This window comes from Phascolarctos cinereus, unplaced genomic scaffold, assembly GCF_003287225.1.
Source record: "Phascolarctos cinereus isolate Bilbo 61053 unplaced genomic scaffold, phaCin_HiC Scaffold_4;HRSCAF=312, whole genome shotgun sequence".
NCBI classification, from domain to species: Eukaryota; Metazoa; Chordata; class Mammalia; order Diprotodontia; family Phascolarctidae; genus Phascolarctos; species Phascolarctos cinereus.
In genome coordinates, this window is record NW_027555847.1 from 130,272,978 (window position 1) to 130,296,747 (window position 23,770).

Sequence of the window (23,770 nt, forward strand, 5' to 3'; positions counted from 1 at the left end):
GGGGACGGAATAGGAGAAGATGAGAACATCAGGATCTGACTGGCTGTTGACCTGTGTGTGTCCCAAATCCACTTGCTCCACCACCTTACCTCTCCCTCCAATCCCCAGAGGAGGGCTAAATGCCCCCGTGGGCAATCTCGCTCTTCTCTCTCTTTTTTTTAAAACTTCCTGTTATGGGTGTATAAGTAGGGTGCTGACCAAGGGGGAAGCTCAGAACTGGAGAAGCAGATCAAGGTAAGGATCCTGCTCCATTCTCAGACCTTGGCTACCCAGCCCAGGCTCAGCTGGATGGAGATGTTGGGCTGGAGGACTTTGCTCCACCCCAGACTCTAGCAACTGGAGCCCTTCTCTGTTGACCTGAGCCCTCTCCCTTTTCTCTCTGTCCAGATGATTTTCCTGCTGCTTCTGACCCTTCCCCTCCTGGGAAACTCAGTCCCTGTGATTCAAGGTGAGTTATAGCCCCATCCAAGTATTGTCTACACCCTGGAATTCCTGTTTCCAGTGCTCAGCCTATTGGTGGCCGCATGGGGAGTATTTCCTGGGATCCAGGAGAGAACGTTCAGCTCTTACCTAGGGATAGGGTGGTTTGATTAGGGCAGAGGTAGTTTCCAGGTGACCAGACTCTGGCTTCTCCCAGTGTGAATGTGAGCTCCTTCCAAGTTGGGGTAGTTTCATTCTTTGCCCTTGCGTTCTGAGCACATGGCACAGTGTACTGGCACATAGTGGGTGCTCCCTAGAGACTTCTTGAAGGATTGGCAGAAAGTTGTAGTGGAGAGTGCCAGACTTTGGGTAAGGAAAGCCCTAACTGCAATCTTATTTCTGTTTCTAATACTTACCCATTTGGAGCCTCAGTTTCCTCATCTGTAAAATGATAATACCTGTACTATTTATCCCCACAGAGTTGTTATAAGGATCACATGGGATCATCAATGGACAGAGTTCATGGGAAGGGCAATTTAAACGATTAATACACTGTAGAATGTCAGCTACTGTTACTTTGTTTACCGGGAGATGGGTGATGGCACGTCAGCTGCCAACCAGCTCTTGGCAGAGAATCTCAAGGCCAGGAATGATCACTGGCAATGTATGAGATCCTGGCATGAGAGCTAGATGCGAGGATTCACAACACTGATGGATCTTCTTGCACAATCACCCATTTCTCCATCCAGACAAGCAGGAGACTAGGATTGTTGGGGGCGATGATGCTCAGGAGGGAGAATGGCCATGGCAGATCAGTCTGAGGAAAAGTGTTGATGGTTTCTGGATGCATGTCTGTGGGGGCTCTCTCATCGACCCCAGTTGGATCCTGACTGCTGCCCACTGCTTTTCTGGGTGAGTCACCTTCCTCCCTCTCAGAGGTGCAAGGGGGCATGAATCGGGGGTGTGACAGAGAGAGCCTCAGGTCTCAGAGAAAGAGGATCTGGATTGTAGTTCAGACTTTGCCACATATTAACACAGTGTATGACCTTGGACAAGGCTCTTCCCTTCTCTGGGCCTCAGTTTTCTAAAATGGGGATACCAATCCCTATCATGAGTTCCTCACTTGGCTATTGGACAAAAAAATCCCTTTCTCATTTGCAGAGGGCCTAACAGATGTATGGTTCTGTTACTATGAAAAGATGGGAAATCCAGGGGAAAGGGAAGGAGAGTTAGCAGAGGGAGAGCTAGGGAACTTCCCTGTATTATGGTGGTGGGGGGCTATGGGAGTTCCAGGAAGGTCCAAATGCCCAGTTCCATGGTTGACAGCTAGAGGGCACAGATGGGTCCAACTGGGTCTCAGGATACTTGGACTGGGCCATGTAGCCCCTCTAAGGAATATTATTCTCCCTCTTTTTTCCAGATCTGGAAAGGAAACTTCACAATATATGGTCCAATTGAGGCAACAGAATCTATATGAAGAGGACAACCTGGTGCCCCTGGAAGAGATCATTATTCACCCTAAGTATACTGGTTTCACGGCAGGCTCTGACCTTGCCCTGCTAAAACTGCAGTCCCCTGTGCAGTTGAATAAGACTGTCCAAATTATCATGCTCCCTGAAGCCTCCCAGACCTTCACTCCAGACATGGAATGCTGGGTCTCTGGTTGGGGAGACATTAGATTTGAAGGTGAGCTGTGAGAGGCTGGGAGTGGGTGGGAGGTGTGGGGCTCTGGGATGTCCCAGGGTTAGTAGAGGGCCAGGATCAAGGCCAAGACTAGGCATTGCAAGGACTGTGGTGAAGACAGCAGAAAGGGTTGTAGAGATGACATTTCTAGGATTTCTTTATTAAGGAAAATTATTTTGACAAGTCCTGTTTCTTTGCTATACAGAGCAGTGATGCTGTGTCCCAGAACCCCCTGTGTCTGGGAGCTCAGCCTGCTGGGGGCTCAGTCTAAGGTCATTGCTAAAGGCTATAGTGAAAAGAGCACTGGATATGGAATTAGAGGGTTCCAAACTTGGCTGCTTTCTACCTGTGTGTCCATGTACTATGTGCCATTTCCCTCTTTGGGCCTCAGTTTCTCTCTCTGTCACATGAAGGGTTTGAACTAGGTGATCTCTGAAATAACTCTCAGCTCTAAATGACTTCTTTGTCCTGACAGTCGACTTCTGACTATGCTTCTTTGCTGACCCTGGTGTCTAAGTATCAGTTATTCCCAGAGCACAGATGTTGGCCTCCATAACTATTCTGTACCCTCACCTTTGTTTATAGACCCAGAGTCTCACTGTGCCCAGAATTCTCCTGCTCTCTGATCTAAGCTCGCAGTAATTCTTCGTGATCGCTTCTCTCTTTAGTGCCCCTGCCCCCTCCCTTCACCCTGCAGAAGGTGAGGGTCCCTGTGATGGATGCCGTAACCTGTGACCAGGAATACCATGAAAATAACTTCATTCCTGAAGATGAAAGGGTTATTCTTGATAACATGATCTGTGCTGGTGAAGCTGGAAAGAGCCCCTGTCAGGTGAGAGGCTTTCTGTGTTTGCTCCTCTGTGAGGCCCTTCCCCTAACTCTAGATTGAATTTAGGTGTCCTGTTCTCTTGTGCATTCTCTGTCCCTTGGACCATCCTAACAGCCTCTCTCTTGTCTTCCAGGGTGACTCTGGGGGAGCCTTGGTGTGTAAGGTTAAGGGCTTCTGGTTCCAGGCTGGAATAGTGAGTTGGGGAGAGATTTGTGCTGCTCCCCATAGACCTGGAGTCTTCACTCGTGTCGCAGCTTTTGTGGATTGGATCAATCAGCACATCCAGTGATCTTGTGGCCCAATGCCTCTTGTCTTTCTTCATCACATCATCACCTTCAGCCATAATTCCAGCTTCCACGTCTGCTGGGAAACCAATGGAACTATTCCTTATTTCTCCCCATCACACCGGACTCATACTGCTGTCTTTAAAACACCTCCTTCCCTGAGCTATCTCTCCTTCTCTGCCCTTCTGAGTGCTCTAGAAGTTGCAGGGTACAGAGCAAAGTTCCCTGGGCTAGAAGGCAGGACACCTGGCTTCTGATATTCTGCTCTACCACTGGCTCATTGTGCGACCTTGGTCGAGTCCCTCCATGTGAGTTTCAGTTTTCCCCTGTGCAGGCTATAATATAGTGGGGGTGAAACTCTGGTGACTTCATGTTCCATGGTCCTGATCTGTGTGCACACTTGGATTATTTCAGGAGATGATGAGTGGACAAAGAAAGAGAGAGGTAAAGAGGCTGGTTTACACGGCATTTCTTATATCTTATTAAACTGTTTTATCTTACTCTGGGATAAATGTGCTTTCTTTGGGTTGTTTGTGGTCAAGGCAGCAGTTATAGTCTTATTACTACTCTTACTACTTCTTAAAAATTGCAAAAAAAAAAAGAAGAAAAATAGAAAATTTAAAAAATTTTAAAAAACCCCAAAAATACAAAAAAAAATACATGTAAGAAACAGAAAGTTACTAGGACCATTGCAAAGAACTTATAGGAAAGTAGGATTTTAGGTTCATGTAAAAAAAGACATTTTCTAATATTTAGTTCTTTCTATCAGTGGAATGGATTGCTTCATGAGGTGATGATTCCCCTTGCACCCTTTTGGGGAGGAGGATTTTTTAGCAGAGGCTGAATGACCTCTTGTCATGGGTGCTATAGAAGGGATTACTGCTCCAAGTAGTGGTTGGACTAGATGACCTGTGAGATTTTATGATTCTACAGTGTCTTTTTCTTAACGTGAATAATAGATTCAGTAGAGATGCCATGGGTAGCTCAGTGGTCAAGTGGATAGAGCCCTGGGCTTGGAATCAGGAAGACTCATCTTCATGAGTTCAAATCTGGCCTCAGACATTTACTATCTGTGTGACCCTGGGCAAATTACTTAATGCTATTTGCTTAAGTTTCCTCATCTGCAAAATCAACTGAACCAACTAAATCCCAGTATGGGGTTATGAAGAATTGAACACCACTGCAATGATTCAACAGCAGCACCAACAAGAGAGAGTATAGTATGTGGCCATGTACCATTGCTGCTCAAGGCTTTGAGACTCAGTGAAAAAAGGCCTGAGACATAGAACACTTACTAGCTGTGTGACTCTGGGCAAGTCACTTAACCCCAATTGCCTCAACAAAAAAGAAAAAAAAGACTATGAAGGGAGGAATGGTATATTTTGGGGCAGCTAGGTGGCATAGTGTATAGGGCTCCAGCCGTGGAGTCAGGAGGACCCAAGTTCAAATCTGACCTCAGACACTTGACACTTACTGGCTGTGTGACCCTGGGCAACTCACTTAACCCTGACTACATCACCAAAAAGCAAAAAAAAAAAAAGCCCTGAACAGGAAGTCAGAAGCCTTGCATTCCAATCTTAGCTCTGCTACTGGCTCTGTGTTGCCCTGGTTCTTACCTTTCCTTCTCTGATTTCCAGTTTTCTTATTTGCATAGTGAAATGATTTTAATACAGAGTCTTTAAGTGACCTCTTGCCTCTACCCATAGGTTAAACTTCCCAGAAGATGTCCCCAGAGAGTTCAGAAAGGTAGGGATTTGGGCCCATCTCCTCTTTTTCTTTTTAGGTAATTGGAGTTAAGTGACTTGCCCAGGGTCACACAGCTAGTAAGTGTCAAGTGTTTGATCTGAGGCCGGATTTGAAGTCAGGTCTTCCTGACTTCAGGACCAGTGCTTTGTTCACTGCACCACCTACCTGCCCCTGGGCCCATCTCTTTTAGCTTAGCTTAGTGGATAATAAAAGAGTGTCCTCTTGTTAAAGGAGATTACATTTGAAGTTAGGGTGCCTGAGAGGTAGTTTGGGCTATGACACTTACTAGTTGTGCAACTTTGGATACTTGTGTTCCCCAGAATGTTAGGCTTCTGACCACCTCCATTGATTTGGGATTGGGCCATCTTCAAATCCATTCTACAGCCTCAAGTTCACTCTCTGGCCACCAGAGGGCTGCCTATCCTCAATATAACCTTGTGGTCTTTTAGGAAAGTAGCCACTTTCTCTCCCTTTTAAAAGGGAAGAGGAGGTGATAGAAAAGGTTTTCACCCACAATTAAAATAAATCAGTCCCTTCAAAAGCAAACCATCCTCCCATCCTTCTAAAGTTATTTCTTTGCTAAAATTTTTATTTTACACAAATACAAAATGAGAAAAGAAAAAAAATTGCCATGTACATAGCAGACCATAAAGGAGGATTCAATATGAAAATAAATTTCCATTTCAAGGAATATAATAAGGAGTATAATAAATACTACACATTGTTTTCAAAGCTGCCCAGCTTTTCTTTCCTTCCGTGTTTTTTTTTTTTGTTCTGTGTTCTGCACTTACTTCCTTTTTTCCCCCTCATCCCCTCCCACCAAAGGCTACAATTAAGCATCGATACACACACACATACATACATACATATATATATATATATCTATATCTATCTATCTATCTATCTATATATATATGTATATATATATATATATGTATATCCACAAACATATACACATACATTCATACACACATATGTAAGACTGTACTATGCTTACTTCCTCCTATCATCTGTTTCTCTGAAGGTAGGTAGCATCTTCCTTCAGAAGTCCAAGTGTTTCCATGTTTTTCTAAATCAACCAACTCATCATTTCCTACACTGCAGCAATATTCCTTTCTAGATTTAAACAGTATCTTCCTTCATAGGATCTTTGAGATTAAGTTGAGTATTTATAATAGTCAGAATGACTTGGTTGCCCAAAGTTGCTTTTAAAACAATACTGCTGTTACTGTATACAATGTTCTCTTGGTTTTGCTCAGTTTGCTCTTTATTACTTCACGGAGGTCTCTCCATGCTTTTCTAAAATCATTGAGCTCATCATTTCTTATAGCAGAATAATATTCCATCATGAACATATACCACAATTGGTTTAGCCATTCCCCAATTGATGGGCATCCCCACAATTTTCAGTTCTTTGCCACCACAAAGAGAGCTGCTATAAATAGTTTAGAACATCCTCTTGAGGAACAGACCTAATAGTGGTATGGCTGGGTCAAATGATATAGGCAATTTAGTCCAAATCTCTCTCCAGAATGGTTGGTTCAGCTCACAGATCCACCAGCAATGAGGTAAGGTCCCAACATCCCCTCCAACATTTGTAACTTTCTCCTACTATCATTTTCCAACTTGATAGTTTTAATATGAAATCTCAAGGTTGTTTTAATTTGCATTTCCCAAATCAATAATCATTTAGAGCATTTTTTCATATGACTGTAAGTTGTTTTGATTTCTTCATCAGAGAACTGCCTATTCATATCCTTTGACCGTTTATTAATTGGGGAATGACTCATATTCTCAGAGATTTGACAAAGTTCATTATATATTTAAGATATGAGAGCTTTATCTGAGAAACTGTCTATAAAATTTTCCCCCCAGTTTTTTGCTTTCCTTCTGATCTTGGCTACATTTGCTTTATTTGTACAAACCCTTTTTAATTTAATGTAATCAAAATTATCCATTTTACATCTCACAATCCTTTGTCTCTTGTTTGTTCATAAATTGTTCAACTATCCATAAGTCTGATGGGTAATATGTTCCATGTTCTTCAAAATTTCTTGTAATATCTCCCTTTATATCTAGGTCATGTATCCATTTTGGTAAGTGGTATAAGATATTGGTCTATGCCCAATTTTTGCCAGACCTCTGAAGTTATACAAAGCCTTTCCAGCCCATCTGCCTATGCTAGATAACCACATGATTGTTGAATATAACCCTTAGAAAGTTGCTCTACCAACAGAACTCACGGTTTAGAATTCAAAGTGAAGATGTGCCCCTCTCAGGCTTTACTAACTCACCAGTGTAACAGAGACCTCAGAGGCTATGCACTGATATGGGCAGGTAACACTCATCTCAGCAAAACCCCAGAACACAAATTCTGCTGCAGCCCAGCCCTCTGTAGGTGGGTCCTCTTAACCTAGCACCCTCTGTAGCTAACCCTCTCAACCTCACACGTTCTTCAGCAACCCATTTAAACACAAATCTATTGGCATCAAAGACCTTTGAACATTCTCTCTTTAGCTAAATACTCTGAGCATAACACCTACTGCAGGGAAATCCTGACAATTTTATCATTGTTGCTTACTTGCTTAAGATCAGGGCCAAAGTTGGCCTATTCTTTTAGAACATCCTATACCCTGAGGGTCTGAGTCAAGCATGGCAGGGATTTCTGACCCTGTGAGGAACTGTCTTATGACCTGACCTCCTGACCTGTACTGGAGGCAACTCTGAATTCCAGGATTCCACATTCTTTGGCTGCCATGCTGCCCTTTATCTTCTCCCTTCTGTATAAACCCTGCTATTAGCCTGTTCTCATCAGGTCTCCCAGGAAACCTCCTAACTGTCAGATTCCCCAGGACCATGTGTGGGACTGTTGTAGAACAGGTGGTGAGACCCAGGAAGGATGGCTCTCCCTTCCATTCTCCACCTACCTCCTCCTATCTTATTTATTTTATTTTATTTTTTTTAGTCAGTTGGGGTTCAGTGACTTGCCCAGGGTCACACAGCTAGTAAGTGTCAAGTGTTTGGTCTGAGGCTGGATTTGAACTCTGGTCCTCCTGACTTCAGGGACAGTGCTGTACCCACCTGCCCCCTACCTCCTCTTATCTTGACCAGCTTTATGAAATGTACCTGCTCATATCTCTGATTCTACTCTTCCATAGGAAAAATGTTTGGAAATCTGCATCTGGAATGGTGATGATGAATAATGGAAATGCTTTGGAGAGACTTTGGAGAATCTGTAAACATAATGTAACTGGTTCTAGTCTGCCAACCAGACAGTGGTCTCTGAATGTCTCTGAAACCAAAGAGCCTCCTATTCACCATGTGGCTAGCCAGAAGAATCCACGTACAGATGATTTAAACAGGCTTTCTGGGAAGTAAGTGTCTTAGTCTGTCCCACTTGGCTGGGTAGCATCAGAGGTGCTCTGTGAACATTCCATATATCCAGTAAATTTGGAACTCCTCTGCTGGAATTCGCTTTTGGGAGAAAGCCACCGTTCTCTGTTCGAATGCCACCATTTTCTCTATTTCCTGGGGAGGGAGAAATTGGGAAGAGGATATCAGTCAATTATTCTGGAACAGGTAAATTTCTAACCTGAGTCTGGGAGCCGGCATGACGGGAGAGAAGCCCCTAGAGAAAGGCAGGAACAATTAGGAACAGGTTGGTTTTCACGTTCTGTGGCCCTTTTTGTTTTTTTGGATAAGCTGGGTATGCTCGTGTAGCTACTTAGGAAGGTGAGGGTAGTATCGAGGCTCAGTCCAGCTTGGGTTTGAGCATTCTGTTTTCTTTCAGGATAATTAGTCTGAGAGATAAAGGAACTGTATGGGAAGCAAAGTCAAGCCTTCTCTGCTCCCAAGGCCCCAGGGCAGCACTAGTTTGAGTAGGAAATGGGGATTCCTTTCTTTCCCAGATGCCCAGTGATTTCCCTATTAAGTAGCCTTGAAGTGAATCCGGACAGGTCTCTTATTTGCCCGTTGTCCATCTGGCTGTTTATTGGCTTGTCCATCTGTTTTTGTCTCTGACTATCTTAGTCTGTGTCTGTGCTTGCTAATATAACATCATCTAATGTCCTCTCTATATGAATATTATCATTATCAGAGAGGTTCTTGTTGAGAGAAAAACTGGAATTTACAAAGAACTTTCCCATTCCATGGTGCCTTTGATATTCCTGATGCCTCCATCCTGGAGGTAGGCAGAGATGGCTCTTTGGCTTTGGATAGGTTCTACTTCATTTTGGGCCTTAATTTAATTTAGTGTAAAATGGTGAGAGTTGAGCTAGATAACCTCTAAGATAACCTTTTTTTTCAGTACTAATTTTACATGATTCTCTTAGTAGATGGGAAAAGTGAGACTCAGAGCGAGGCAAAGATTTGACCAAAGTCCCATGGTTTGTGATTGGCAGCGTAAAGAGTAGAAAACCGGTCCTAATTCCCAGGTCAGGACTCTTTCTCCTGTGCCATTCTAATTTGAGAAACTTCCTGTAGATGAAGTGTGAACCACTGCTTTGTCAGGGTTATTTTCTCAGAGGGCGTGTGCATTCTAACTGGAGTTTTCTGTGTCTCATTAATGAATTGTATGGGAATCTTGGGCTTCTGGTAGATTGATGGGGGTTTATTTCTTTTTTTTTTCCTGGGGGGGGCTGGGTGATTCAGATCATATGGAGCAGCATCAGGGGTCTCCTCTATTGAGAAGATCTCATCGTTAGAGTAGCATTAGCAAATTATTCCAGCTCTCCTCCCCCAAGTCGAAATTTGGTTCCTGGCATAATGGCTGTGGAAGGCATAGGGCAGAGGGAAGGGTTTAGGAAGGAAAAAGGTGTGATAGGGCAGTTGTTATTGTTATACTCAGCTTTGAAGTTCTTCCCTAAGGTCAGGTTTCTGGGGGAGGAAATGAGGTGTCATAGCTAACATACCAATGTAGGAGTCAACAAAACCTGAATTTGAATCCTGACTCAGTTTATGTGTGGTCCTTGGCATATCACTTATCCCCTCTAAGCCTCAGTTTCCTCATCTGCAAAATGGGGGTGATTATAGCACCTATTTGACAGAGTAGTTTTAAGGACATGTGCTACCCCCCCAAAAAAACTACTTTGTATTTAACTACTTTGCATATATTTATACTTATGAATTTTACATTTATGTTGTATGTATTTTTCTATGTACTTATCTCTTCCAGAAGAATGTAAACCAGCCAAGTTGGTGGAGTAGGAGAAAGCAGTGTGGCTGAATTCCCCTGACAACTACTCAAAGGAAGACTTCAGCTGAATGCCAGGACAAGTAGTGATCAGAAATCTAAAGAGAAAACACAGTGGATCATCTTTTTAGCACAAACTCACAAAGTCCACCTAGCAATCAGGGAAAGAACTGAGGTATAGTGGTGGGCTGGGATTGTGGAGCTAGACTTTAGGAGCAAAAGAAGGTTATCACACTGAAGCTCTGACCCTAGTAATAGGATGCCAGATGAGACAGACAATTATCATACAAAGCCATTAGAGTCCTGCCAGAAGGGTACAGAGCCTGGCCCTAACACAAAGTCCTGATCTTGGAAGTAAGACTGGAAGAATGAGTAAATGAAAAAAAAAAGACAAATAAAGAAAAATAGCTATTATGACGCCAGGGATGCCCAAGATACAAACCCAGGAAAGGAGAATAACTCCAAAACACATACAAGTAAAGCGTCAAAGAAAAACACGGCTTGACTAAAGATTAATTAGAATTCCTAGAAGAAATAAAACAAAAGTTTTAAAAGGATATTATAAGTGAAATGAGAACTAGAGAACTAGACTAGAGGAAAGAATAGGACAAGAAATGAGAGTTATGGAGGAAAGACTTGGAAAGAGAATTAACAGCTTAGCATAAGAGGTTAAAAAAATCAACAAGACTTTGCCCAAGTAACAGAACCTCTAAAAATTAGAATGGACCAAATATAATTGAATGATTCCATAAGAATATAAGCTAATTGTGGGTGAATATAAATAGTAATTGTTTCTCTTTTGGCCAGAAACCTTGAGGGTGTTTCCCTACCAATTTGACTTTTTTTTTTTTTAATTAAAGGGGTTATCCCTTGGCTCACTTCTTAAACAGCCCTAATCACTGAATGGGTGTTGCCTCAATCAAAGTGAGAGCTTGGAAAGGCCTTAGCTTAAAAAAGATCAAGGTCTCCTATTGCATCCTGGACCATCACCATTTGTCCTGATCTGTATCTCACCGCTAGACTCACACTGCTCTGGAAGAGAGAATGAGGCTGGTGACTTTGCACAGCCCTGGCTCACTTAAATCCAATTCATTTGCAAGTGGTCATGGCATCATCTTCCTGATGTTATGGTTGTCTTCGGGAACAAAGGACAAACCACAACAATAGTGAAGAGGGATTTTTTTTCACTTTTTGTATTTGTATCTTAAGAACCTTTCGATGTGCCTGAAACATAGTAGGCCCTTAATAATGTTTCTTGGTTGATTAAAGTGAAACAATACATAAAATGCTGTATACTAATAAGAGTTATTACTATTATTATTACCACCTTAAAAAAATAAGAAATCTGGTCCCCTCCCTCCCAGGTCTTTGAACTCCTCTGATTATCAGATTCAACAAATTTTTTTATTTCTAAATTTTTTTTGCTGTGAAAGAGTACCGTACATGCTGCTGCCTAGGGCCACTTGGAGTCACTGGGGTCATGACCTCAACCCAGGTGGTCATGTGGGCTTCAATACCCAGAACCTGGCTATTTGCTACCCTGTGGCCTCTGGCAAGATTCTGTTATGGACCAGAACTGGGTGGAATGTTGGGGTAACACCACGGATGTGTGTGAGAGAGAGGACTGGTCTAGTAAAGTCCTGAGCTAGGTCTCAGCTATATTTCAACATTCCATCCTAGAGCCAGGCACATTTCATAGCTCTTTATCACTATTTATCATGTAAAGTGACTCAGGAGAAGGTGGTTTGCCTGAGGCAGAGATGTGAAGGAGGAAAAATTAGTCTTTGATATTCCTTTCTCTTTCACTCTCATTTCTTAAATGCCCAGTTCTTGGCCGGCTTCCCAAGGACCATATCTTGACTCCGAACTTCTCTCTGTCTTCCCTGTATCAAAATGTATTCTTAGCGGCCTTGTTGGAAATAATTTGATAAACTAATTTGCACCGAGGAATTAATGACTAACACACCTAGTCTACGGTGATTTGCATATACCTTACCACAAAGGAATGACATCATTTCAAGATGAGAGGCAGGAGGAGTAGGAAGATTTTTGAACCTCTGGGAAGGGCATGTTTCTCCATCTAACTACCCTATAATTTCCCAGGTACATCTCTCCCCACCAGAATCTCTGAAGCTTCTGAATATATACTGTTAACATTTACACACACACACACACACACACACACACACACACACACACTTAAAAAACCAAACTGTGAATAATAATTCAATTTCTCATACACACCTATTATTCTCTAATGTATATTGTAATTTTTATTCGTTTGTTTTTTTTGAGATTAGATCTCCCCATCTTGCCTATGGTACTACAACATCCACTTAAGGGTCCAGTCCCAATATTAAACTGCATGGAAGTTTTGACCTTCTCTACTTTTCTAAGGTGGGCTGATATACCCTTCATCTGGCAGACTGGTAGTCCTCAGCTACTGGGGTTAACCACATTGGTGCCAGACTTACTGCAGACATCCAATTAGCTTTAGTTCTACTGCAGTTCAGGTCTCCCAAACTTAAGAGATCCACCAATTTAAGCCTCCCCAGTGTCAGAAACTATAGGAATGGCTATCATTTCTCGCTTGGGTTTACTGATTCAATTCACAATAAAAATGAAAAATAAATAATAAAAAAAAGGTGCAAAAAAGAGAGAAACAGTCCCTGTCAACTCTGTAGAAAGTAACAGTTTTTGTGATATAGGTCCAGTTCAGCAGCTGAGACTAACACAGAGTGAACAGCCTCTCTATCTGACCCAGTATACTGTGATCTACCTCCTCAAGTGATTCTGGAGATGTTTTCAGATCAATGAGATTGGTCCAACTTCTAGAGGTCTAGGGCTTGGATGCTCCCTGCCTATCTTGGAACTACTGGAAAATATGATTCTTTAGTCCTCAAATCTTCAGGATGATCATACTATGTCCAAGCTAGACAGAACAGAGATGGTGGGCTCTATCCAGGACTCCAGCACCCAGGACCCTGTTCTATTGATTTGAATACCCTTCTCTCTCTCTCCTTCTGGATGTTTTACCTACTGCTCCTGACCCTCTTCTTGGGAAGCTCAGTTCTTATGATTATGGAATTATGGCTCCATCAATCACTGGCCTCCCTCTTTGGTCTCTTGTCTCCAGGACCCAGTTCTGTGGTGGCCTCAAGAAGAGTGTTTCCTGTGAGTCAGGGGAGAATGATTCAGCTCTTCTCTAGGGATGGAGTAGGTTGCTTAGGGAACAGCTAATTCCTAGGGGATAGGATTTCTAGCTTCTTCAATGTAAGATCACTGTAAGCAGGGATAATTTCGTTTTCTGTACTTGTGACTGTACTTGTGTTCTCAGACCTGGTACAGGGCCTGGCACATAGTAGGTACTTAATAAATACTTCCCTGGGAATTTGCTATGGAGAGAATAGTTTCTGGGGGACAAGAATTCATGGTTTTATCCTAATAGCATGGTGTAGCAGAAAGAAGGGTGGATCTATAGTCCAGCAAGCATCACTTACTAATTGGCTGGTTATAGGTATTTAATCTCTCTGATCCTATCTTTTCCATCTTTCCTCAAAGTATAGATACTGTTGCCCCAGATTGACCACATAATTGGAGGGCTCCTGTGGGCCCTCTGGGAGAGAGGGAGGCAAATGTTCCTTAGAGACAGTTAGGCTTAAATTTCTCAGTGTTAGTACAGAGCCAGGGCTAGGGCTGGGGATTCCAAGGCCAGGGGAGAGGAAAATCCTATGTGGTTCCTCGAGTGATCCTGTGTCCTCACTTGTGAACAAGATTGTTGCTCAACCTTTGTTCCTGAAGAGGACCAAAGACATCAGGAGGGTGATATCTTGACTTGCAAGTGAATTGGATTTGAGTGAGGCAGGGCCTGGCAAAGTCATCAGTCTCACTCTCTCCTCCAGAGTCATCAGAGTCCAAAGGGACATAAGGAAATGTAGAGGACAGGGTTAACCATAGGTATTTATGAGCAAAAGGATTAGTCAGACTCAGTCTTTATCAGAACAAAAGAACACTCTTATTAGAAAGGGTGCCAATCACATCCAGCTGAAGTAAGACAGGAGGAGATAAAGACCTTAATTTCTTCTACATTCCCCTAAACCTGTTTTTTTTTTCTTAGCCCTCCAACTCCCTGAATGAGCACCTGTGATTAAGGGGAACCCCCCCCCACCTCCAAAGCAAAACTGTTTACCCCTTCAGCTTTCAGCACTCTGGGCCCTCTCTAGGCATGGTTTTGGGGAAGGGAAATGCTTATGTTAGCATCAGGCTGTTCTACATGACTCAGGTAGGGGTGGGGGAACCTCCACATCCCCTTCTCTCTCTGTGTTCTCCCTCTTTCTGTCTCTGTCTACCAGCCTGTCTCTCTCTCCTTTTAAAAAACTGCTATTCTAGAGGAAAACTCTGCCCTCCAGGTCTTATCGAGCTATAGCTTTTTCTCTCCCCATGCTGGGAAGAAATATGATGCACAGGGTCTTTACTTCCCTAGATTTTCTGGCAAAGCCACTAGTCCAAGTCTTGCCATTGTGGTTTGTCCTTCATTCTCAAAAAGAACCATGACATCAGGAAGGTGATGTCATGACTTGTAAGTGAACTGGATTAAATGCAGAAGGGCTGTGCAAAGTCACTAGCCTCACTTTCTCTTCTGGAACCATCTGGGTCCAGCGGCAAGAAAAAGATTGGGGCAAAGTCTTACCAGATAGACTATTAAATAAGGATGAATGTTTGCTATTTATTTATTTGATGAACTTTTAAATAGCTACAAAAAGTGGAATGGGCTCTATTAGAAGGTAGTGAGTTTTCTATTTCGGGAGGTCTCAAAGTGGAAGTTCCATGAGCACTTGTTGAGATATTATAGAGATATTTGCTTCAGGTAGGTCTAGGCCTAGGTGGCTTTTGACTTTTTTTTTTTCTGAAGCTGCCATTTTATAGTCCATGAGAGGTGCCATACAGTGGTGGGAAGTGTATAGGATGGAGAGTCAGGGGACCTGGATTTTAGGACAGCCCCCAAGGCCAGGAGGAACCTTAAGGCTTAAATTGCATTTGAGCATGCTCAAGGATTGTGGATAATGTGCTGTAGTGGGAAGAACTCTTTTGGGCTGGGAGCCTAGAAGCCTTAGTTTCATCTGTGATTCATTGTAAGACCTTGCATAGTTCCTCCTTCCTCTGTGGGGTGTTTCCCTATGTGTCAAAGTAAGGATCTGGACCAGATTTCTGATTTCTCATCTGACATTTTCTGTTCGAGATTCACCGTTTCACCTCTTCCCCAATCATCTTATCACCCTAGAGATGTTTCTGTCCCCGCAGCTGGCCCCCTCCTCCCCATAGTGAGTTCTTGCTTGAGACTGCCATTTGAGGAAATGCCCAGGCCAGCTATGGTTCATGTTTCTCTAAGTTCTGCTCCTGACTCTCCAAGCTTTCCCATCCTGCTTATCTGTGGGTACCTTCTTCCCCTTCCTAATCACTCCTCCCGTTTTCTGTTCCCTTTTTATGTGTAGCGTTCCCCCATTAGAATGTAAGCTTCTTGAGGATTGGAACCATCTTTCTTTTTTCTTGTATACGGATTCCCAGGGTTTAGCTCAATGTCTGACACATTGTTGTTTGTTGTTCAGTTGTGACTGATTCCTTGTAACCCCGTTTGAAGTTTTCTTGGTAAAGATACTATAACGGTTTTCCATTTCCTTCACCAGCTCATTTCACAGTTGAGGAAACTGAGGCAAACAGGGTTAAGTGATTTGCACAAGGTCATCCAGCTAGTAAGTGTCTGAGGCTAGACTTGAACTCAAGCATTCCTGACTCCAGGTTTGGTGCTTTATCCATTGTGCCACCTAGTTGCCCTCCTACTTGGCACATAGTAAGTGATTAATAAATGCTTATTGATTTTTTTTAAAAAAATTTAGGCGATTGGGGTTAAATGACTTGCCCAGGGTCACACAGCTAATAAGTGTCAAGTGTTTGGTCTGAGGTCAGATCTGAACTGAGGTCCTCCTGACTCCAGGGCCAGTGCTCTATCCACTGCGCCACCTAGCTGTCCCATGCTTATCAATTTTCTGACTTACTGATGCAGTCTTTTCTGTCCTTGTTTCCCTGTGTCCTTCTCTTATTTCCTCCCATTCATATATTATTGCAGATCACCTCAACACCAACCTTCCAGACCACAGAGCTTACCAGAGTCAATTAGAAAAATGTGGCTAAGATTTTTAAAAAAAATAATATTTTATTCGTCCCCTCAATTACACGGTAAAACAATTTTTGACATTTTTTTAAAGTTGTGAGTTTAGGATTTTCTTTATAAACTCTTAGAACTTCCTTCATCTTCCTCTCTCCTGCCATCTTTTGCCTCAATTCTTATCTAGCCTTTAACTACTGAATGGGTGTAGCCTCAGATAAACTGAGACCTGGGAAAGGCCTTAGTTTAAAAAGGCCAAAGCCTCCCACTGCATCCATCGTCATTGGTAGTCCTGCACACCTGTGTTTTGCCACCGGACTTGGACGACTCTGGAGGAGAGAGTGGGGTTGATGGCTGCACGGCTCTGCCTCACTTAAATCCAATTCACTTACAAGTCAAGCCATCACCCTTCTGATGTCATCGGTCCTCTTCAAGAAGGAAGGATGAACAGCAATGGGACACAATGGAAATTTTTTTTTTAACCCTTTGATCTAGTTGCAGAGAGGTGTGAGATGATTTGCCTCAAGTCATACAGCAAATGTGGTGCTTAGCTGGGAGGTGAACCTAGGTCACTTGGCTTCAGGGATATCCTGGTAAATATTTAAGAACCAACTCTCTGAAAGGTATGACAAACTTTTAAATTTAGTTTGTGTTATTTTCTTTATTTTTTTATTTTTATTTTTTAAGCAATTGGGGTTAAGTGACTAGCCCAGCTAGTAAATGTGAAGTGTTTGGTCTGGGCCGGATTTGAACTCAGGTCCTCCTGACTTCAGGGCTGGTGCTCTACCCACTGCACCACCTAGCTGCCCCTAGTTTGTGTTATTAACATTTTCTTCAGTGCTTTCATATGTATAGACAACAAAACAATAAACCAATCGCTCACTTGTGGTGTTTGCTGATTTCTGAGGTATAAATGATCATGATGAAAATCTAACAATTAGCTGGAGCTGGTACAATTGTGCTGGTCAGAGGGCCAGCTGAAACCTAGTCAACGTCATTACCTCTCAGAGTTTCCAAAGCCCTTTCTCTTTCCCCTTCTTCTCAGGTCTTTCTATCACTTCTTTCTTTTAAGGCCCAGGAGAGTCGGCAATAGGCTCTGAGTTGCCTGAAGACCCTGAGAGGAAGACCTGAACCCTATCTTCCGTATTTAAGGGATTACCATGTGGAACAGCAATTAGCATGATTTTGCTTGTTCCTAGAGAGCAGAACACGAATCAATGAGTGAGAGTTCCTGGGAATCAAATCAACAAGCATTTATTAAATGCCTACCATGAGCCATGCACTGGGGATACAAATGCAATCCAGTCCCAAAGTGCATTTGGTCTGGGAGTCTTTCCTCATGGTAGAGATCAATGACTTGTGTCAGGGGCAGAGGGGAGTTGGAGAAGGCCAGCACCTCCCTCAGTTTTAAGGATGCACGCAGCCAATCAAAAAGCCACCCCACCCTTGTGGTAGGGAACACAGGACTCTTTGTTAGGCAATCTGGACACGCTCCAAAGGACCTGGTCAAGGACACCTCCATGTTAGGAGGACTGGGCATGTCCAGAGCAGCCCAGTTTACACAAAGAAGAGAAAAAAAATCCTAAAAACAAAAAACAGCCTTGCTCTTCAGAAATATGCTAATGGCTAGGCACAGATAAGATACATACAGAATAAACTGGAGATTTCAAGGAGAAGACATTAAGATTAAGGAGGTTTGGGAAAAAGCTTCTTTTTAAAAAATAATATTTTATTTCTTCCCAATTACTTGTAAAATAATTTTAAATATTTTTTTTTTAGTTTTTAGTTTTTAAGTTTAATTAGTTTAAGTATAATTTAACTTTAGAATTTCTAAATTCTATTCCTCCCTCCTTCCCCTCTCCCTGGGATGGTAAGCAACCTGATATAGGTTATGCATGTACAATCATGTAGAACATTTCCATACTAGTCATTTTGTATAAGAAGACTCAAACCAAAAAAGAAAGAAAGTGAAAAATAGTATGTTTCAGTCTGTATTCAGACAATATCAGTTCTTTGTCTGGACGTGGATAACACTTTTCATAATGAGTCCTTTGGGATTGTCTTGGATCATTGTATTGCTTCGAAGAGTCAAGTCATTCATAGTTCTTTATTGTACAATGTTGTTGTTACTATGTACAATGTTCTCCTGGTTCTACTCACTTCACTTTGTATCAGTTCATGTATGTTTTTCCAGGTTTTTCTAAAACCATGTTGCTTGTCATTTCTTATAGCACAAATAATATTGGGAAAGGCTTCTTGCAGAAGTTGGATTTTAGCTGAGACTTAAAAGAAGCCAGGAAAGCCAGGAAATAGACACAAGGAGGGAGAGAGTTCCAGTCATGGGAGATAGCCAGTGAAATGCTGGGGTCAGAAGTTAGAGTGTTCTCCGCACAGAGGCCAGTGTCACAGGATCATATAGTATATGGAGGGAAGTAAGGTATAAGAAGACTGGAAAGAGAGGAAGGGGCCAGGTTATGAAGCACTTTACAAGCCAAACGCAGGATTTTGTATTTATTTCTGGAGGTAGTAGGGAGCCACTGAAATTTACTGAATTGGGGGGATGCTTTAGGAAGATCTATTTGATAGCTGAGGGGAAAATGGACTCTAGTGGGAGAGACTTGAGCCAGGCAGAACAATGAGCAGCCTATGGCAATAGTTTAGGAGGGAGGTGGTAAGAGAGTCCATTAGAGTGGTGGCAGTGTTAGAGGAGAGAAGGAGGCGTACATGAGAGATGTGACAAAGTTAGAAATAACAGGATTTGGTGTTGGATATGTGGTGGAGGAAGTGAGGAGTTGAGGATGACATCTAGTTTTTGAGCCTGGATGACTGGGAGGACGGTGAGGCTCTTGATAGTAATAGGGAACCCATCAGGTCCTAGGACAGCTTTGTCTCTTTTTAGAGAAAACAAATCCCTATGGCAGAGAGAAGGAAGGGCAGCGGTCTAATTCAAATTGTGGAGGAAGGATCATAGATGTTAGTCCTATCACACTTCTATAGGTGCCATCTTTGCAGACAAGCAGAGAGGTTCAGGTATAGATAAATACATACATATATAGAAAGTCAGGAAGCCAGTGAACTGGGTAGTTACACAGGCAGCAGACAGATAAATGGGCAGGGAATATGTCTATAGGCATATAGTTAGATGCCATTACATAGACAGGGAGATAGACTAGCAGGTTGACAGATGTCCCTCTAAAGTGGAGACCATTTCCTCTGGACCATTCTCTACCTAGAGGAACTATGGCTTTTGGGGAAGAAATGACCTAGAAAAGTAGAAGGCCTGAATTCTGGGAAAGTGGGGGTGGTGATAGGGAAGAGAATAAACATTTTTATAGAGCCTACTATGTGCATTGTATTAAGTGCTATATTTATCTCATTTGATCCTCATAAAAATCTTGTGAGATAGGTACTATTATAAGTCCCATTTTACAGTTGAGGAAACTGAGGCAGACAGCAGGTAAGTGGCTTGCTCAGGGTCACACAAGTACTAAGTATCAGAGGCTGGATTCAAATTCAGGTGTCCCTGATTCCAGGCTGGGCTCTCTGTTCACTGTGCCGCCCAGATGAGTTTGCAGACCAGCTAGGAACAAACACGAAAAAAACACGTGCTTCGAGTGGCTCCATTTTGATAGCATTAATTGATCGATTCAAACTGTAATCGGAGGGAGTGAAAATATCAAAAACATAGGAAACAACCTCAGATTTTGTTACCACCGGAAACCTGGGGTTGAGAGATGATCAACAGTTACTGACCTTTGAAATGCCTGCTTTCTATTCTATGTAAAATTTTCGTGAGAGTCAGCTGTAGACCTCTTGAGGACATGCTTCATGAAGATCAGACCAGCATTCACAAGTGATATTATAGAGTAGTACATGTCTTTACCATCTCCCAAAGGACTAAAATGAAAGGACGTAGAGAGTACAAGATCGTATTGCATTTCATAATTATGAAAGAAGATGCCAAAAAAAGCAAAAAAAAAAAAAGAAAGAAAAAAGATGCAAACCCCCTCCCCAGAACAAAAACAAACCCATATTTATAAGAGTAAAACACCATTAATGGCTCTCTTCTAACATGACATCTCCTACCCATACATCAAAATTATTTAAGATTCATTGAAAGGTACCCCAACAGAAGTATTTGTTCAGTGATCACGAATATAATCATAAATATCAAATGAGGCCTAAAACAGAGAGATGTATGGCCCAAGAAGTATGGTTTAAGTTGATTCTTTATGGATAGTGAAGTCTTCCAGATAATTGTGTTTGTGGACAACCTCATGCTAGATTTAACAAGCCTTGGAATGCAGAGCTTTCTGTATGAAATATATGACTACTCAAAAGAGTTTGACCTTAGTTATCCACAAGAGAAAACAAATGAATACAGAAGGATTATTATCAAGATTCTGATGTGGCTAGACAAACTATAGAGCTCATCAGGTAGTTCTATATCTATCTTGGACAGGCAGTACAGACAACTTGGATCTATCCTTACTCCAAGTCCAGGGCTTTATCTATCACATCACCTGTTTACTAACATGAGTTGGAAAGAGCCAGAGTTGTGTAGTAGGGGTGGGCATAGATCAGAAATGATTTAGGGCATGATTGGCTTGGAGATTGCTTCTGTCTTTGTAGCTTATTTCCCATGATGAGACTGTACTCACTTACTCTGCCCTGATCTCCTAGTCTTAGGCTTATGAAGCTAACAGGGAAGGCATGTAGTAGGAGAAGCTGGAAGTGTGGCCTGAAGAACAGAAGCTAGCAGAAGTAGAGAAGATATCCTAGAGGAGAAAGCAGATTCTGGTTCAGATTGCCAGTGGCTGTCTTGAGGAGGAGATAAACTACCCATGGGCTGTCCTGAATCCTCAGGCCCGACGACTGATTAGACAAGGATGCTCTGGGAGGTTTGGCCGTGAGTGACCTTGAGGGATGCCTACTAGCATCTTATGAAAGAGCCTGAAGGGGAGGTTTGAATGAATGAATTTTTTTTTAATTTAAAAAACACTTATTAAACATCTATTGTGTATTAGTCACTAAAGTCTGACAATATAGAGCACAAGAAGACAGTCCCTATTCTTTTTTTTTTTTAGCCAAGGAAAAGTTTATTAGTGATAAATCACAGAGGCCAGGTGATGCCCGTAAGGCCAGTTGGGCATGAGAGGTTCTCAGCCTTTTGAGCATGAGATTCTCAGCCCTGAATGAGGGCCAGGGTAGATCTTATATACTTTGGGTGACCAGGGAAGGGTCTGGGAAAATGGTCTGGGAAAAGGGTCTGGGTGAGAATTCCCAAAGACTGAAATGTCTAAGAGATTGAATAGACAATGGGAATAGATAATGAAGGAACTGAAAGGTATCTGAATGAAATTAAAAGGTAGGCTAAGGCTTTCAAAGGGAGATGAGGGGCTGGGGCCTGTAGACAAAAGGGGAGCCAGATTCCCTTTAGGGCAAGGGGCAAAGACCTTGGCTTGGGCCACACCCATCATTCCCCCCTCAAACAAATTTGACCCAAATTCTTTTGGGGAAAGGGGCGAAGGTCTGGACTTCTGAAACTGCTTCCTGCTGGCAAGGGGCATAGAGCTGTCCCTGCCTCTCTGGGTCCTGTTTGAGGGGTCAAACTTCAAAAACCCGGCTGATGCCAGGGTCAGCGGGGCAGAATCCTCAGGTTGGTGTACAGCCTGAGCAGTCATCTGAAAGTTGATGGCTCCAACCCTAGAAGAAAGGAATCTGGCAAATATTTAGTAAACATGAAACAAACACAAAAATATGATCAGTAGTGGAATGAGAATAGGAACCAGTATAGAAAGAAGCCAGGACTCCCATGAAAAAGATTTTGGAGCACTAAAGTTATTGTGAATTTCTTGCATCCAACTAGCTTTCTCCAAAATATGAGCAGTGCAGAACTCTATCTGCCCGAAATTGTTATACGTGCAACAAAATGTGTTTGCTAAAGCACATACACTCCCACTGGAGGCAAGCAAGTAGTCTAGGGCTATTCTGTTATCTAGAACTACTTTTGCTAAGGAATCCAAAGATTGCTGGATTTCCTGGAGACCATAAGCTGTCACATTTGCCAACTGGTGAATAGTCTCTGTAAGGTTAAAGAGAATATGTTCATGCTGTAAGTTATACCAGGACATAAGATAGTGTGCCCTTTTTAAGAGACCAGAGGACATTTCCCCAAAATCCATGTTTTGCCTTTAAGTTAGAGACTGTGGGCTGTTTGGCATTGAAAATGGAGAAGGGCGGTGCTAAAAATCCGAGGGTGCACACCCCAAAGTCTTTGTAGGGTGTCAAACATTGAGTGACCAAAACAGTAGTTCTGGGGTCTTGCCATGTGTTGGCACTTCGTTTCACCTTTTCCCCAAAATTCTTGTCACTAGTGGTATCTGCACAGACTGTGGTGCAGGTCAAAAGATTAGCAGAAACTCTTTCAAGCCCTCCTCCACAGGGGTGTTAACTTGTCTAGTGGTCTTGCAGCTTGTCTCCCAAGTATGGGAATATTCCCCTGTGGAAAAGCAAGGTGTTGATACAGACAGAGTGGCCCATAGAGAAGTGGCAAGCATAAATGGAGTGGCATAAACTTCTGAGAAAGTCATATTGGGAAGGGGGGCTTTGTGGAGATGAGCAGCCACTGCCAGGAAGCTTGCAGGCCTTCCAGCAGCTCCTAAGGACCGAGTTAGGGGCATGGAGGTCAATTTAGATTTTAAAATCACAAAAGCCTGGTCTGGGCCCCACTCTTGAGGGAGTGAGTCAGGGCCCAGAGGACAGTCATAAAGGGGCTTAACAATCAAACTATTATTAGGGATCCAGAGTCTACAAAATCTATCCATGCCTAGAAAAGTTCGAAATTGTTTCTTAGTGGCTGGGACCAGGATTTGGCCCAGAAACTTTACAGACTGGCATGCTATCTGGACTTTGTTCAAAGAGACCCTATAGCCTTGAGTTCCCAAGAGATTAAGCACTCCTGAGGCAGGACAAAGAAGCCTCCTGGGTGGGGCTACAAATACAAGGGAAAATACTTTAGGGTCTTGGAGGTGAACAACAGCTGGGGTGGCAAAAGTATCCCAAATTGTCTCCCACACTTCCAGGGGAACATGGGGAGGTCTGGCACACAGAGGAAAAGGGAGATGGGAGGCTTAACTAGAGAAAATTGGCTCCCCAACTTCACCATCAGGTTCCTTCCCAATGAGGGGGCAGGGCAAGAGGAGAGCATAAGGAGGAGTGTTTAAACAACAGATTCTCAAATAGGCAGGGGAGGGGTATGTCTGGAGACATCCCTCAGTTACCTCTGAATGCCCATGACCGGATGGGTCAAGGAGCGAATAGGGCCAGAGTAATTGGTTAAAGCAAAGAACATAGCCATGAAAGTGGGTAACCTTACCTTCAGCCTCAACTTCTGCCCAGGGCTTGGCGAGGGAGATGGAGAAAGTGGGAGTGTTGCCCCGACCCAGGTTCTT

At 42.8% G+C, this 23,770-nt stretch overlaps 1 protein-coding gene across 1 annotated transcript; it reads left to right on the forward strand.

The window, feature by feature from the left end:
• The first annotated feature begins 387 nt into the window (after positions 1–387).
• Positions 388–3,221, forward strand: LOC110221840 (tryptase beta-2-like). Its single transcript, XM_021006505.2, has 5 exons — positions 388–448; positions 1,170–1,332; positions 1,841–2,106; positions 2,772–2,935; positions 3,066–3,221. The coding sequence occupies exons 1-5, from the start codon at positions 388–390 to the stop codon at positions 3,219–3,221; spliced, it is 810 nt and encodes a 269-aa protein (XP_020862164.2).
• Positions 3,222–23,770: the final 20,549 nt, after the last annotated feature.

Bases quoted from the DNA above. Each gene is read 5' to 3' on its own strand.
- LOC110221840 (XM_021006505.2), top strand. From the start codon at position 388: ATGATTTTCCTGCTGCTTCTGACCCTTCCCCTCCTGGGAAACTCAGTC. The intron at 2,107-2,771 runs GTGAGCTGTGAG...TTCTCTCTTTAG, and splicing joins GGGAGACATTAGATTTGAAG to TGCCCCTGCCCCCTCCCTTC. The intron at 2,936-3,065 runs GTGAGAGGCTTT...CTTGTCTTCCAG, and splicing joins CTGGAAAGAGCCCCTGTCAG to GGTGACTCTGGGGGAGCCTT.